The following is a 14,240-nucleotide window of genomic DNA, read 5'->3' as shown; positions in this document are numbered from 1 at the left end:
TTTCAGTTTCTAGATGTAAGAGCCATGCCATCTTTGTTTCTACCCTGTGACTTGACCACCATGATGCAGCAAAAACACACCCAGTGCCCACTCATCTTCTTCCACTCCCTCCATGTTCCATCGTTACCTCAAACACACCATGCATTTCTCCTCAGGGAGCTGTGCTAGGCATTAGGAATATAATGATGAACAAAATGCAAGAAAATAAACACAAAATAGCAAGCAGACAAACACAAAAGATCATCTCTAACAGCCCTTAACACCACAAAGGAACTGTAACAGGAACAGGATGAAACTGAAGAGCTGGAGGGGTGAGTCGACCCTTCTTTGGGTGGATATGGAGGCCTTGAGGAGGCAATGACATTTAGTGCCATGATCTAAAAGATGTGGCTGCATCAGCCACATAGAAATCTGGAGAATGAGTGCCCCAGGCAAACAAGGAGCAGATATAAATTCCCTAAGGCAGAAACAAGCCAGAGTGTTAGACGGATGAAGGTCATCTGAGGCCTGGATGGCCGGAGGAGGCTGTGAAGAGCCCTCTGGGTGCAGATGCTATATCTCTGGGTTTGCATCTGTCAGGAAGGGGTAGTCAGTAACTATTCTGTAGAATTAAATTTAGTCACTTTTCCCTCACCTTCTTCCTTATCTTCTGCATTAGTCACTGAGATGCTAAATGTTAGCTTTTCTGTGTTGTGTGGTACCCAAGTCAACTGGTGTCTGCTTCATGTGACTTGGAGCTCCTGGTGTGGAAATAACTAAGATACATAACTAGAAGTTTCCCTAGACAGGGACACAGAATCAGTTACAAACTTTTCTGCCCCAAATAATAAGATATGGATAGCAGTGTAGCCCCAGGTTCTGGCCAGGGAGAGAAGCACAAGATACCCTCCCTCCTCTTTTTCATACATGCTCAACAGTCAGTCCTTGCAGGTGCTGCCCCTTTGACATGCCATCTCACAAGAAATGAAAGCAACCGGAGGACCTTGGACACACACAGGCTCAGAAAACATACGCAAAGTAATTGAACATACCATAATTTGTGAATTGTGGTCTCATAGTCCCAAGTTTTTCACACACTTATGTTACACATGTTGCTTAAGTTTAATTTCCTAAGATAAAAAGTCATTTGATCAATCCCTGTGTCTCTATGTGTGAAATGAAGATAGCATCTGACTTAGAGAGCTGTTAATGAGGATTTTTCAGTACTAAAATGAGTAAAAGTCTTGTAAAAGGTTCAGCACACAGGGGACAGTCAATAATGCACTGCATTTTAATTTTCTCTAATAGTCAAAACATGATTTATGTTATCTTAATAAGACATTTGAAATTATGGTTTTAATTTCCAAATGATTAAATGATAGCTGCTTGTCTCTATAGAATGTTATATAAATTAATACAGCTGGTCTAGACAAGAGGCATTTATAGAATGATGATCTGATAATAGGACACATTTTTCACAAATTTAATGCGAAACAAGGAATGGTATCTCTAAATGGAGCTGGAAAGAAATAATTGTTTTGTTCTTCTTTAGGAATAATGTACATGTTAAGTTAGGTTATTTAGTTTGGGGTTTTGTTTCTTTTCATAGTTTCCTAACAAAATCGTGGCTCAGGCAGCTTGTGATGTTCTTCAGTTGCTGGTTTCCTACTGGGAAAAGCTTCAGATGTTTGAAACCTCTCTGCCTCTGAAAATTGCAGAAGTAAGTCTCTTTCCTGTTATGCTAAACTATTAGCATTTCCTTTTTATTATATTTGATATTTAATTAATTATAGATACTCAAATAATTATTGGAGAACCAACTATTAAATTGCCATATGAGTCATTCATTTTAAGATTGAATTGCACTGATTCTTCTTAGCTGTTATTTCAGGCACTGTGTAAAGAAACCACCAGTGTTCTAGGGCAGAGTCTTACACTTGGGGAGTTTGAAAGGCACGACCGCAACAAAGAGACCTTTTGTAGATTGGGCTTCATTCATCCAGAGTAATTTGGATGGTGCCAACAAGGAGTAGGCAGCTGGTTATGATGCCCTCTGTGTGTGTGTGGGGAGGGGTCTGTTGTGTAAAACAGGAGTCTCTCCCAGGCTGAAGCCCACGCTTTCTGCCATAGCATGATTACCCAGCCGTAATGAGATTACTGCTATAATACCCTCTGTGAAGGTAATTGGTAGAGGAGAGGGACAGAAGGAACAGGAAGAATCATCTCAGTGATAATATCCTGGAGGTTGGTTACATTTGGGGATGTTTGCTTGTACAGGAGCAGGTATCCTCACCCCTCTAGGTGCCTCGTGGTAAAGCACATCTATTCCTGCCAGTTTTTATAGCTGTACTTTTTAAAATGTACCCTGCTTTTTACATAGCCAGTGCTAACTCTTCAAGGAAATTTGGTTTGTCTCCATGTGCTATTACAGGGAAAGAGAGTGATATTGATTTATTATCTGTCAGCCCTAGACAGATTTCACCAGTGAGATCACTTCATTCTCTCATATATATCAAAAATCACTTGTGATTTTTGACCAAAAGTGAAATAGAGCCTTGGACATAGGAATATAAGATGCTGTAAAATGTAAAGTTGGGTTTTAGGGCAATCATGTAATTTATCATCTAAACAAGAATACCTTTAAGAATGAAAGGGGTGCTGTTACACCAGGACAACAGGTCTAGATCTGTGGTAATTTGCTCATGAAAAGCATAGAGACTGAAGATGGAAATTATATGATTACAGAGAGAAATATTCCTTTCTCTGGGGCTCCCAACTTCACCACCAGTAGAGTGGAAACCAGGCATGGCCCCAATTGCATTCCCCTGATTTTCAAAATGGCACATGTCTGTAAACGGGCTCTTTGCTTTTTTATTACCTTCCTCTAGTGAGTTGGCAGCAGGCTGGGTTTAGTTGAAGGGCCATCTTGGGATTCTTATCATATGGCTTCCAAAACTATTATTTTGGTCTATTTGATTGGGGATTTGTCTTTTATGCAGATACTTGTGGCCACAATTGCTTTTCTTTTACCAAGTGCAGAGTACTCCTCAGTGGAAACAGATAAGAAGGTAGGTAGCACATTGGCTGTTTTCCCTCGAGTTTGTGTTTTTAAAATGTAAGACAGAATGAAAAAGAATATTATGTATAAGGATATTTTTTATGACATCTTTCTCTATTGGCCCTCCTGTGAAACCCTTATTCATTCCTTCATTTATTCATTTCTTTTGCACTTGTATGTTCATTAAATAATTACTATTCTACAGGGACAATTCTGTTTATTATTACCTGTAGTGAAGTTTAAAAGACTGCAGTATAAGGTACTGAGCCTGTTTCCTCTTCCAGTTTATTGTGTCCTTGCTACTCTGCCTCTTGGACTGGTGCATGGCATTGCCAGTGAGCACCCTTCTCCACCCAGTGTCCACGGCAGCCCTGGAGGAGCAGCACCTATCCAGAGCCCCCTTGCTGGATTATATCTACAGGGTGAGTCTCCACCTGGGCCTCAGGGGTGTAGAGTGTGGATTTAAGCATCAGACAATTACCAAAATATGTTTATGCATTAATTATTTATCTATGTTCTTTTGAAAAGGATTTATTGGGGGGTAGGGAAAACAAATAACTTAAGAAGTGAAAACAGAACAGATATAATTGTAGAGAATTGTAGATTACCAAGTGAAAGATGCACATATTTTTACATGACTGCCATCTTTAAACACCTGCAGTTTGATCAGAATCCCCTAGTTTTCATGGAACATGGTTTATATCTACTTAATTTAAAAAAGAACTGTTTATATTGTAGGAATATCCTTAGCCTTAGTTTGACAAAATCTGTTTTTTAAAGGAAAAAAAAAGTATAATGGTCCTAGTAATCTCTTTGCTTTAAAAGATCTTAAGAAATAAATTAATGAAATGTATCACATCAAAATAATTAGCCTCATAATTTTTATAGTACTTAAACTATTTGAATTTCACCCCCTACTGATGACTAAGTGTGGTGTTTGCTCTGGACCCTTCATATGATCTTTCTGTCTAGGACTTAGAGTCCATCCTGTGAGGGCCTTATTTATTTATTGGTTTGTTTGTTTAGCATTTATGTGTCCATTGAATAATTGCTATTATGTAGGGACAATTCTGTTGTTTATTTTTTTAGTAACAAACATTTAATTAATAATAGTTAAAAAAAGGTTATAAGTCATTAACTAATTTCTTTGTTGTATTATTTTTAAATGTATGAAATTTTTAAAAAAGATACTTAATCATGGTTGAAATTCTATTACAAAGTATTGTGTATTTTTAAAGGGTTTTTTCAATGGTCAGAGATTTTAACAACTTTGTTAGGATTAATTAGATACTTCTGTCATCCTTGTGGTTTATAAACCTATATGAGTCTTGCCTTGACCAACCTTACAGGTAGCCACAGTCATTTAAAGTCATCTCTTTTCTAACATTTTTCTTAAGAGATTTCTCTTAAAATTGCTTTACCAATGTAAAAGTCACCTTATAGTTAACATGATTCACAAATGTGTTGAATAACTTTTTTTGTATTTTAGTCTAAAGGAAACTTTCTATTGAAATATAAATGCATCCAGAAAATTGCATTTACCATAAGTGAGAGCTTGATGAATTTTCACAAAACAAGCACACCTGTGACCCAGATCTCAGCTCTAGAAACAGAATATTTCTAGCATCCCAGAAGCCCCCACTGTGCATCCTCCTAGTCCCTACCCCCATACACATACAAGGATAACCACTGTCCTGTCATAGCTTAGATTAGTTTCACCTATTTTTGAACTTTATGTAGATGGAAGCATACAGTATTGTGTCTGACATCTTTCACTCAGCATTATTTTTGAGGGATTCATTATACTGTTGTGAATAATTGTAGATTTTTTACTCTTACTGCTGTTTCATATTACACAGTGAGAATAAACTATAATTTTTTTTATCTATTCTACTGTTGATAGAAATTTGGGTAGTTTTAGAGTTTGGGACCATAAAAAAAAAAAAAAGCTCTGTGAACATTCTATTCTAGTATGTTTTTTGGTGCACGTATGTACGCATTTCTGCGGTGTATATCCTTAGGAGTGGAGTTGCTAGAATACATATGTTCTGCTTTAGTAGTGAACACACTAAATCATTTTCCAGAATGGTTGTACTAATTTACGCTGTCACCAACAGTGTCAGAGAGTTGCAGCTGCTCCACATTTTTACTAACACTTTGCTGTCTGGTAGGTATGTATTTGCTGTCTGGTAGTGGTATTGCATTATGGTTTTAATTTGCATTTGTGATTTTTATTACATTTGACTAATAGAACTTAATTCTCTCAATGACAGAAGCTCAACTTTTATATTAATAAGAAAGCTACCATAATTTTTGTATACTGCTTTTGCTAGGAAGAGGACATATTCAGGTGGCTATCCTCTGTTGACTACAGTTCTTGGTACTTTTTACTCATAAACAAAGGTTATATACCCCTAAATCCTCCTCCAGTTCCCAAGAGGTAACACAAATAAAAGGAACTAAACAGAGAGACATCAAGCCTGACCAGAAGGCCTTCTGCCATGTGGACAAATCCAAACTAGTCATGTAAAAATGAATTTAGCCCAAAGAAGTCTCCTTAGTTTCTAAAGTATTACTTTGATTTTCATAAAAATCAGTTTTTTAAATTTATTATCTTGAATTTATGATCAGAAAGGAAAATTTAGTACAATTATTAGCTCATGTGTACATTTTGGCATATGCAAGATGATTTGTATTTGTATGGCTTATAGAGCATCAATCAATAGCAATTGGTAAACAACCAGTAAGCTTTTAGGAAACCGATCTTGTGAAAATAGTGATACTTTAAAAATTTGTATTAAATTTACTTCATTAATCATACTTTTAAAAATTGTGTTAAATTAGCTCTTCCAATTCTTGGGGTCATGAGTTGTACTGATTCAGGTTCATGAACATTTATGAAGTATGCTGATAGTCAGTCTCTGCTGTTGCTTTCATTCTGCCCTCCACCATAGGTGGTGGTTGTTTACTTTGTGGTTTATCTCACAGCTAATCTTTACCTCCCGACTTAGTTTTTTCTACTTGTGTTGGCGTGTGGTGGACTGGAGCAGGACTTAGGTGTGTGCAACCACACAGAATGGCCAAATATAGACACTTTTGCTTTCTTTTTGCCTTGAGAATATATTTATTGTCATTGATGTGATAGAGGTAAAGTAAACTTGCTAATAGCAAGAATATGTTTTAGAATGGAAGGATTTAATGTTTTCAAGTATTACTACGCAGGAGTTCTACTTCCTAAGTGCTGTTGTAGTTTGACAAATTGTCGGGGGATTGGAAGTTAGTGACGTCCGTGGTACACATTCCTTTCTGTTTTTCACAGGTTCTACACTGCTGTGTTTGTGGCTCAAGCACATATACCCAACAGAGTAACTACACACTGACCCTGGCTGACCTGTCATCCTCAGATTATGACCCCTTCCTGCCACTGGCAAATGTGAAGAATTCTGAGCCAGTCCAGTATCATTCATCAGCAGAACTGGGCAACCTGCTTACTGTTGAAGAGGGTGAGATTCTTCAGAATATTAATTCTTAAGGGCAGGAAAAGGAAAGATTATAGCCTTTTACCCATGCTTGCTGTCTCATTATTAATTTTTAATCTAGCTGTTGAAATCCTGGTTTCCAGAGTCCTCTATGTCTCAGACTCCTGGGACTCACAAAAACAGTTCATTTTCTATCCCCAAGGAGCTCTACATCTAATGAGAGAGACAGAATTAATGCAGAAGGACTCATTTGTAGACCAGTAGCACCATAGAAGCTTCCCATGGAAAAGAGCTTAAGCCAGACTTAGAAGGATGGACAAACTTTGAAAGGAGCCAGTAGAGTGTTCTAGACTAAGAGCATCATGAAGAATGAGATGGGAATTTACATGTCACAGTTTGAGGATTGCTCTGCTCATAGCAGAGGGGCCATTTTAATGAGTGTGTGCGTATCCTCAGGACTTAGGAACTGCTGCCTGTCCTCCTCAACCATCCTTCTCCCCAAAATGATAAGAGTTTATTTCTGGAATGTGAGTCTAAATGTGGGTGTATTATCTATACATTCATCTGATAGAATTGCATAGAACCACCCACACACACAAATGAGTGCATGTAAAACTCATAAACTCTAAATATTGATGAATTACTTCAGTGTCACTTTCCTGATTCTGATATGGTACTATAACTATGTAAGATGTTAACCATTAGGGTGAAGGATATTTGGAATCTCTCTATATTATTACAAGTGCATGTGAATCTTCAGTTGTCTCAAAAGTAAAAGTTAAAAAAAAAAAAAAAAAGTGGGTGTGGAGGCCCAAGAATGGAACCCTAGGGGTAAAAACATCCTTAAAGAAAAAGAAACAAGAGAATGTCACCAGGAAAGCAGATGGGGAAAGAACCAAGAAAGAGTCATTTCTAGGAAATCAAAGGAAGAGGGCAGATAAGGAGCCAAGGAAGATCAGCAGCGATAGGTGTTTCAGAAAGATCAGGGAGGGTAAGAGCAGAATAGGAGTCATTTTATTTCCCAACTAAATGTTTGGTGGTAAGTTTTGCTGAGTACTTTGGGCAGAGTGCTTTGTCTGTACCAGAGAGCATAAGCAGATGACCTGGGGGATGACCATTCAGAACTCTAAGACTAACCCTTTTCATGGAGCTTTTGGTGGAGAGAAGGATACAGCAGGCATTAGCTAGGTGAGGGCATGGGGTCCATGCGAGATTACAGAGTCTGGAGTGTGGTTCAGGCTGAGAGGAAGGGGCCCAGTGAGGTGAGGATGAAGAGGACAGGAGTCAGTGTACCAGTCAGGAATAAGGGCTCTGGAATCAGCCAGTCCTTATTCTAGCTGCATTTTGTAGATGAGCAAACTTCAGTGAAGGGAGTTTCCTCAAGGGTGTATAAGCCGGAAGTAATGGAGGTAGAATTTGAATTTGATATTTAGTGACTAAGTTCCTGAAACCTCATGTTATTTACTCTGATATTTTGTAAGAGTACACTAAAAGTTCATTTTGACTTGTGTTGCTGATGGACGGTATGTGGCACATTTTCATATTGTCTTCGTTTTGCCCTCCATTTGCTTAACCATTGAGTTGTCTTTTTCTGGAGTTCACTGTTTTTTTTAAACTGCAATATTTTCTTGACTCTTTTCCCACAATTGTAAATTCAAACCATTATTTTTTTAAAATAAAATGACCCTTTGTTTCCTTTTTCGTTTTCTACCTTGTAGTCCATGTCTCATAAGAAAATTAACTTACTTTTTCCTAAAGTCATTAATTTACATTCATCCCACAGGGCTATCCCCAGAATAGGTTCACCACTTACTATGATTCATCCCTTAAAAATAGCAGAAGATTAATAGGTTAGTGAAAAAGGAGAAACCTAAAAATGCACGTTTAAATTTTTGTACTATTTTTCTTTCAGTGTACAATGCTCTTTGACTTGAATATTCATTCTCCAGATAACTTCAGGACCTTATGCAAACCCATCCTAACATAGTTCTGTGGTACTAAAAATAATTGTTTAAACTTCTGCGACACAGAGCTTTTATTATTCACTAACATTTTAACTAAATAGAACTGCAAAGAAACTTAGAAGCATATTGAGACATACAGACACTCTTGCTGAGTGACCACATCCTGATCAGAGTAAAGAGAAAAGATACAGATGATAACTTAGGTATTTTAGGTTAAACGAAATGTGCTCATATTTGAAGGTTTTTTGTTTTCATTTATGTCATTATTTATCATTCATAACAAAACTATCTCTACTCAGATAATGTTTCCGATAAGCAGTATTGTATTTTATCTATTTTTTAAGTGATTCTTTATAAATCATTACCTAATTTTTGATATAATTACTACTTTCAGATAGAGTTACAAAAAAGAAACACATTTAACTACCTGCTGCTGAGGTAGCTACAGGCCTAGCTCAAGGAAAAGCCATTAAAGGCCACACGTATGCTCAGATTTCTTATTATTAATACCTAAATGCTTAAAAAGAAGGGAGGGCAGGAGCTTTAAAAAATAACAATTAAAGGACAACCTAATATTACTGCTTTTATATTTCATCTCTAAATTTAGAAAAATAAATATTTGGAATATATTTTTTCATAGTTTGTGGAAATCATGAGGGTTTTTTTTTTCATTAATGGAGTCTAGATTTTCTTCTTATTTTTCAGGGCACCCTCTGCCGCCCTCCCCTTCGCCCCGCCACCAACCCCTAAGCAGTTGATTCAGCTGAAATCTGCCAGGGAAGAGCAATTCCCAGTTTAAAAATACTCCCTTTCTTTACTTTTTATTACTAAAGATATTTTGGGCCTTTATTGGCTGTGCCATGGTTTATGACATTAATAGTGTGACTCCACGTTAATTTCGCATTGTATAATTCAAACATGTTAATTAAAATACAAATTTATATTTATCTCAAAGTAGAAGCACAACCTATGAAAGTAAAAGTAGAGGGAAGTTGCTTTCCAATTGTTATACTCTGCTTGGGCTTTATCAAATTGGACCTCTGTGGTTAGTTTCATGGCCTGCCCTACCATGTCATCACCACGTGGTGTCTTAACCTTGTGACTCCTGAGCTCCCAGCTGGCTGTACTTGTGTTGTTTGAGGCATTAACATTTCTGATGGAGTGTATATTCAGATGGAATGATAGGCATGAATAAAACGCATCTGTAACTTTTTAAAAATTAATATGGGCACAAAAGCAAAGGAATTCATAACTGATTTCAAGGGAATTGGTTGAAGTGTTTTAAATTTCTCACCTGTATCGAAATCATACATAGTTCTGCGAAGAGTAGGAAGAAGAGTTTAATTTCAGAGACAGATGTAGATAATCTCCTTTGCTTCTTAAAAATGAGGTTTTTTAATACGAAATTTTTATTTTGCATTATTGAACACAGGTGATTTTTTGTTTATCGAAAAGAAAAAATTAAGAAAAAATTCAAGAAAAGTCAGAACAATCTTGTTCACAGTCATCACACAGAATTTCTTAGATTCTAGGATCTGTTTCTAGGATTTATACATCATATAATTGATGTTTTATAAATAAGTCAATTGGGTTTTTAATGCCTGAGAAGGAGGGTCTTTAGCATGAAAAAGTTAATTTTTATATTGTGAATTTAGATCAAATTAATATTAAATCAATTGTCTAAATTTAATTAATAAATTCATTTAATTAATATTTTAATTAATATTTAATTTTTCATGTTGTGAATTTAGAAAAGAAGTATTTCCTAAATCTTTATGCCCAAATTACAAATCTTAGTTTCTTTAAATATCTAGCGATTTTTTTTTGTTAAAATGTTTCATTTTAATTTGTTCTTAGATTAATGCACAATTTTTGAAATAAATGTGGTAGATTAAAAACTTCCTAACTACTCTCAAGCTTAAGTAATCATTTCAATCCATATTTATGGATTTAGTTTATCTGCTTCTCCCTTTTACCTCACTCATTTACAAGGCTTGCTTTTGGATGCCATTTTCAAAATCCTTCTGTATATTTGAAGTCTTAAAAATTTTGTAAATCAGTTGCTCTTGGACATTTAATCATCAACTACAAATTTAGTTAAAGCTTCCTAAGTATTTCCATGAATTATTAATATATCAGATTCTGTTAAATATTTAAAATGCCCTAACAACAAGATAAATTGTTACAGTGATCTTAAAGCAAATGGCTTAAAATATATGTAAGCAGTCACAGGCTGGATTCATTTCCTTACTAATGCCTACCTGAGGGGAGCGGGATGACCTCTCTGGCCCAGCTCCGACCCACCCCCAGCCTCCAGCCCCCACTGTCCAGCTCTGCCATTTTCTCCAGCCTCCCAGAGCTCCCAGACTGCCACCTTCTTAAGGACAGGGACCTTTCTCTTGTCTATTGCTGTTTCTACAAATTTTTATATGTCCCTTTCAGAGTGAAATCTTCATGTAAGTTGATTCTTTTAGCAATCTATTTAAATTGTACTTTTAAATTCACATAGAATTAGTGTCAAAAAAGAAAAGAGATGAAAAAGAAAATCAAACATTCTAAGTACAAGTTAAAATTTGGAGGTTTTCAGTCTTGATCTTCATTCTCCACTGTCTCATGTTTTTTTTACGGCTGTTCACAGAGAGGAAGAGACGAAGTTTGGAGCTGATTCCTCTAACTGCCAGAATGGTAATGGCCCACCTGGTGAATCACCTGGGACACTTCCCCCTCCGAGGGGGCCCTGCTGTGCTGCACAGCCTGGTCAGCGAGAACCATGACAACGTGCATGCGGAAGCCTCTGAGCTTTCCTCCGAGGTGTTCAGGAGCCCAAACCTGCAGCTGTTTGTATTTAATGACAGCACTCTCATCTCCTACCTTCAGACACCCACAGAAGGACTGGCAGGCGTATCACCTGTGGCCGCCCTCTCTGATGTGAGAGTAATTGTGAGGGATATCTCAGGGAAGTACTCTTGGGATGGGACAGTTTTATATGGACCTTTGGAAGGCTGCTTAGCACCCAATAGCAGAAATCCTTCATTTCTGGTTTCAAGCTGGCATCATCAAACATTTGGACCTCAGAAAGATTTTTCTCAAACTGAGGAAGCAGATGACGTCCTCGACAAATTACTTGAAAACATTGGCCACACAAGTCCTGAATGCCTTTTGCCATCGCAGCTAAATCTAAATGAGCCTTCCCCACCCCCATGTGGAATGAATGGTGACCAAGAGAAAGAAATCATTGAGGTCATTTTGCGCCAGAATGCGCAAGAAGATGAGTATGTTCAGAGGAGTAACTCTGATTTGGCCATGAGAGTCACCAACCAGGAGCAGCCGTCACCAGTGGAGCCCCGAGGACCCTTTTATTTCTGCAGGCTGTTGCTTGATGACTTGGGAATGAATTCTTGGGATAGAAGGTAACAGTCGACTCTAGACCTTCAACTATTTTGTTGTTATTTTTGTGTGAAATATATGCATACATACATATATATATATATATATAATCATTTTAGGTTGGGGAAGCAGAGAATAGAAATCGAGATTTTTCTCTATTTCAACATTTACAGCTTATTTTCTGCCACTAAATTAAAGCTAGAAACTGTGCTGTGCTGGTTGCACAGATTAATTTCAAACATCTGTTGTATATTTTAAAGGGTATCAAATATTTTCCATGTGTTTTAATTACTGCTCTGTCCATTATTGTGTCTGCCTTCCACAGATGCAAATGGACTACAAAGTTGAATAAACCAGTTTCACCTTGGCTCTGGTGAGGGAGGTGGACTTGATAACAACTCTGATGAAAGATAGCATGACACAAGAGATCAAGCAGAACAGTTAAATCCAATGGAAGATGTGGTTCAGTGAAGAAGACTTCGTAGGAGGGGGAAGATTTGAGCTGGACCCTGACAGTGGGTAGAGCGGAGTTTTTAAGGACAGAGGTGGGGGAAAAGAGGTTCATAGCAGAGCCAACAGTGAAAACAGAGACACAGGCACATGCACGCAAGTCACAAACTTATTTACCATAGAGCCATCCAGTGTCACTGGATAGTAATGGGATGCAGTGGAATTCTGATACCCTTGAATGTATTAAGGAGGATAGAGTTCATTGTGTAGGCTTCAATAGAAAATCTTTTGTGAATGATGTGGGCAATGGATGGGTATATGGATGGATGATAGGTAAGTTTGTCAGTTGATTGACTGGAAAGGGCAAAATTGCTCTATGATTACATGATTTTTATCCCTTTTTCTTTATAGAAAGAATTTCCATCTGTTGAAGAAAAATTCAAAATTATTGAGAGAGCTAAAAAATTTAGACTCCCGTCAGTGGTACGTGAAATTTATCAAACCACTTTGTTCCTGTCTGTCTTTGTGTGTGCATAGATGACAGCTATAGCTGCAGGAAGGACTACATTTGCAGAGACACCGAAGGGTAGTTTTATAACATAGAATCTGGTGACATTTGCACATGCCATACTTTTGGTATTTTTACCCTTGAGCAATAAACTGACATGTTTGCTACACTAAGAGGTCAGTACTCCCATCTAATCTGTGCCTTTGATTGAGGACCTTGCATGTGACAGCCAGTGGACATTCATTCTTATTTAACTTCTTTGGCCACCTCTTTTTCTGATAAGAAACAGAGCCTTACCTAGATCAAACATCCTCCCTGTGCTTGCACATTTTGTGTTTGAAACAAGTGACTCTGACTTCTTAACCTGTGCTGTACACCCATGCGCTGGCATTCTGTAGTTTCAGCTTTACAATGTTGGTAGGGTTAAAATCAGTGTGCTGTAATTAGTAACTTCCTAAATATAAGCCTCATTCTCCAAAGCTGGCTAAATCTCAGATCTGTCCCTCTTTCATACAATCATAGAAGCAATTACAAAGATGAGCTCACAACCAGTTTTCGATTTGGGGAAATGTGTACTTCCAAAAACATCTCAGTGAAGTAAGTGTAGTACTTGGTACATAACAGGTATTCAAAAGTCTTGAACAAACTGTTTCCTTAATCTTTAGTTTTTAAAAAACTCATTTAAAAAACAGCTTTTATTCCTCTTTTATTCCCCTTAGAAATATTATTAGATCTCTCATTAGAGATGAAAAACCCAAAGCCATTATTCCTCACATTGTCCTTTATCATATTCAGTTTCCCAGTTGTTGTTGTGCTTCTTTTTCTCTAGAGGAATAGAGATTGAATTCTCTGTGGAAATTCTGTGAGGGATTTCTTCTGAAAGACTCAGGGATTCACTTCCCTCTCCCACTTGTCCTCCAGTATTAAACAAGTAATCACTTGGGTTCCAAACTCAGCTTTTCAAGCATATGTTGAATTATTCCAAGCTTCTTAGTATTAAGTGAATACATTGGTATCTTGTAATTGTGGCCAATTTGTTGAGTGTTAATGCACTTTAGTTGCATGAGGTACAATTGAATTAGCTTCCTGGGGTGCTGTTGCTATAAAATATGGCTTTGGAGAGCTGATTGGCAAATCCTCTGCTCCTTGATTAACTTTCACTTAAAACCCCAATTCCTGGATTTAGTGTTGTCTTGACATCTAAAAAGTTATCAACTTATTTTATGGTAAAGGATATTTCCAAGGTTTTTTGTTGCTGTTGTTGTTGTTGTTAACGGAAATAAATCAGGGACTCTTCAGCTATGAGAAATATAGACTGACTTGTGTATTGATCAGTTAGCACACCTTGTCTCTCAACTTTCAGTTAGGATATTCTGTTTCTGATACCAATTTATCTCACTGCTGTTAAGGCATAG

General features: G+C 37.1%; 1 protein-coding gene across 1 annotated transcript in view; it reads left to right on the top strand.

Moving 5' to 3' along the window:
• RALGAPA2 (Ral GTPase activating protein catalytic alpha subunit 2) overlaps nucleotides 1–14,240 on the top strand; it is a 295,774-nt gene that overhangs the window by 177,537 nt on the left and 103,997 nt on the right. Inside the window, exons 28-33 of the mRNA XM_011371357.2 lie at nucleotides 1,589–1,699; nucleotides 2,979–3,047; nucleotides 3,322–3,459; nucleotides 6,357–6,540; nucleotides 11,119–11,890; nucleotides 12,729–12,800. Of these exons, the coding sequence (XP_011369659.1) occupies nucleotides 1,589–1,699; nucleotides 2,979–3,047; nucleotides 3,322–3,459; nucleotides 6,357–6,540; nucleotides 11,119–11,890; nucleotides 12,729–12,800 (1,346 nt within the window). The remainder of the gene's footprint in view (nucleotides 1–1,588; nucleotides 1,700–2,978; nucleotides 3,048–3,321; nucleotides 3,460–6,356; nucleotides 6,541–11,118; nucleotides 11,891–12,728; nucleotides 12,801–14,240) is intronic.

This window comes from Pteropus vampyrus, unplaced genomic scaffold (assembly GCF_000151845.1).
Source record: "Pteropus vampyrus isolate Shadow unplaced genomic scaffold, Pvam_2.0 Scaffold7, whole genome shotgun sequence".
Lineage (NCBI taxonomy): Eukaryota > Metazoa > Chordata > Mammalia > Chiroptera > Pteropodidae > Pteropus > Pteropus vampyrus.
This window is presented reverse-complemented; position numbering and strand designations above follow the sequence as displayed.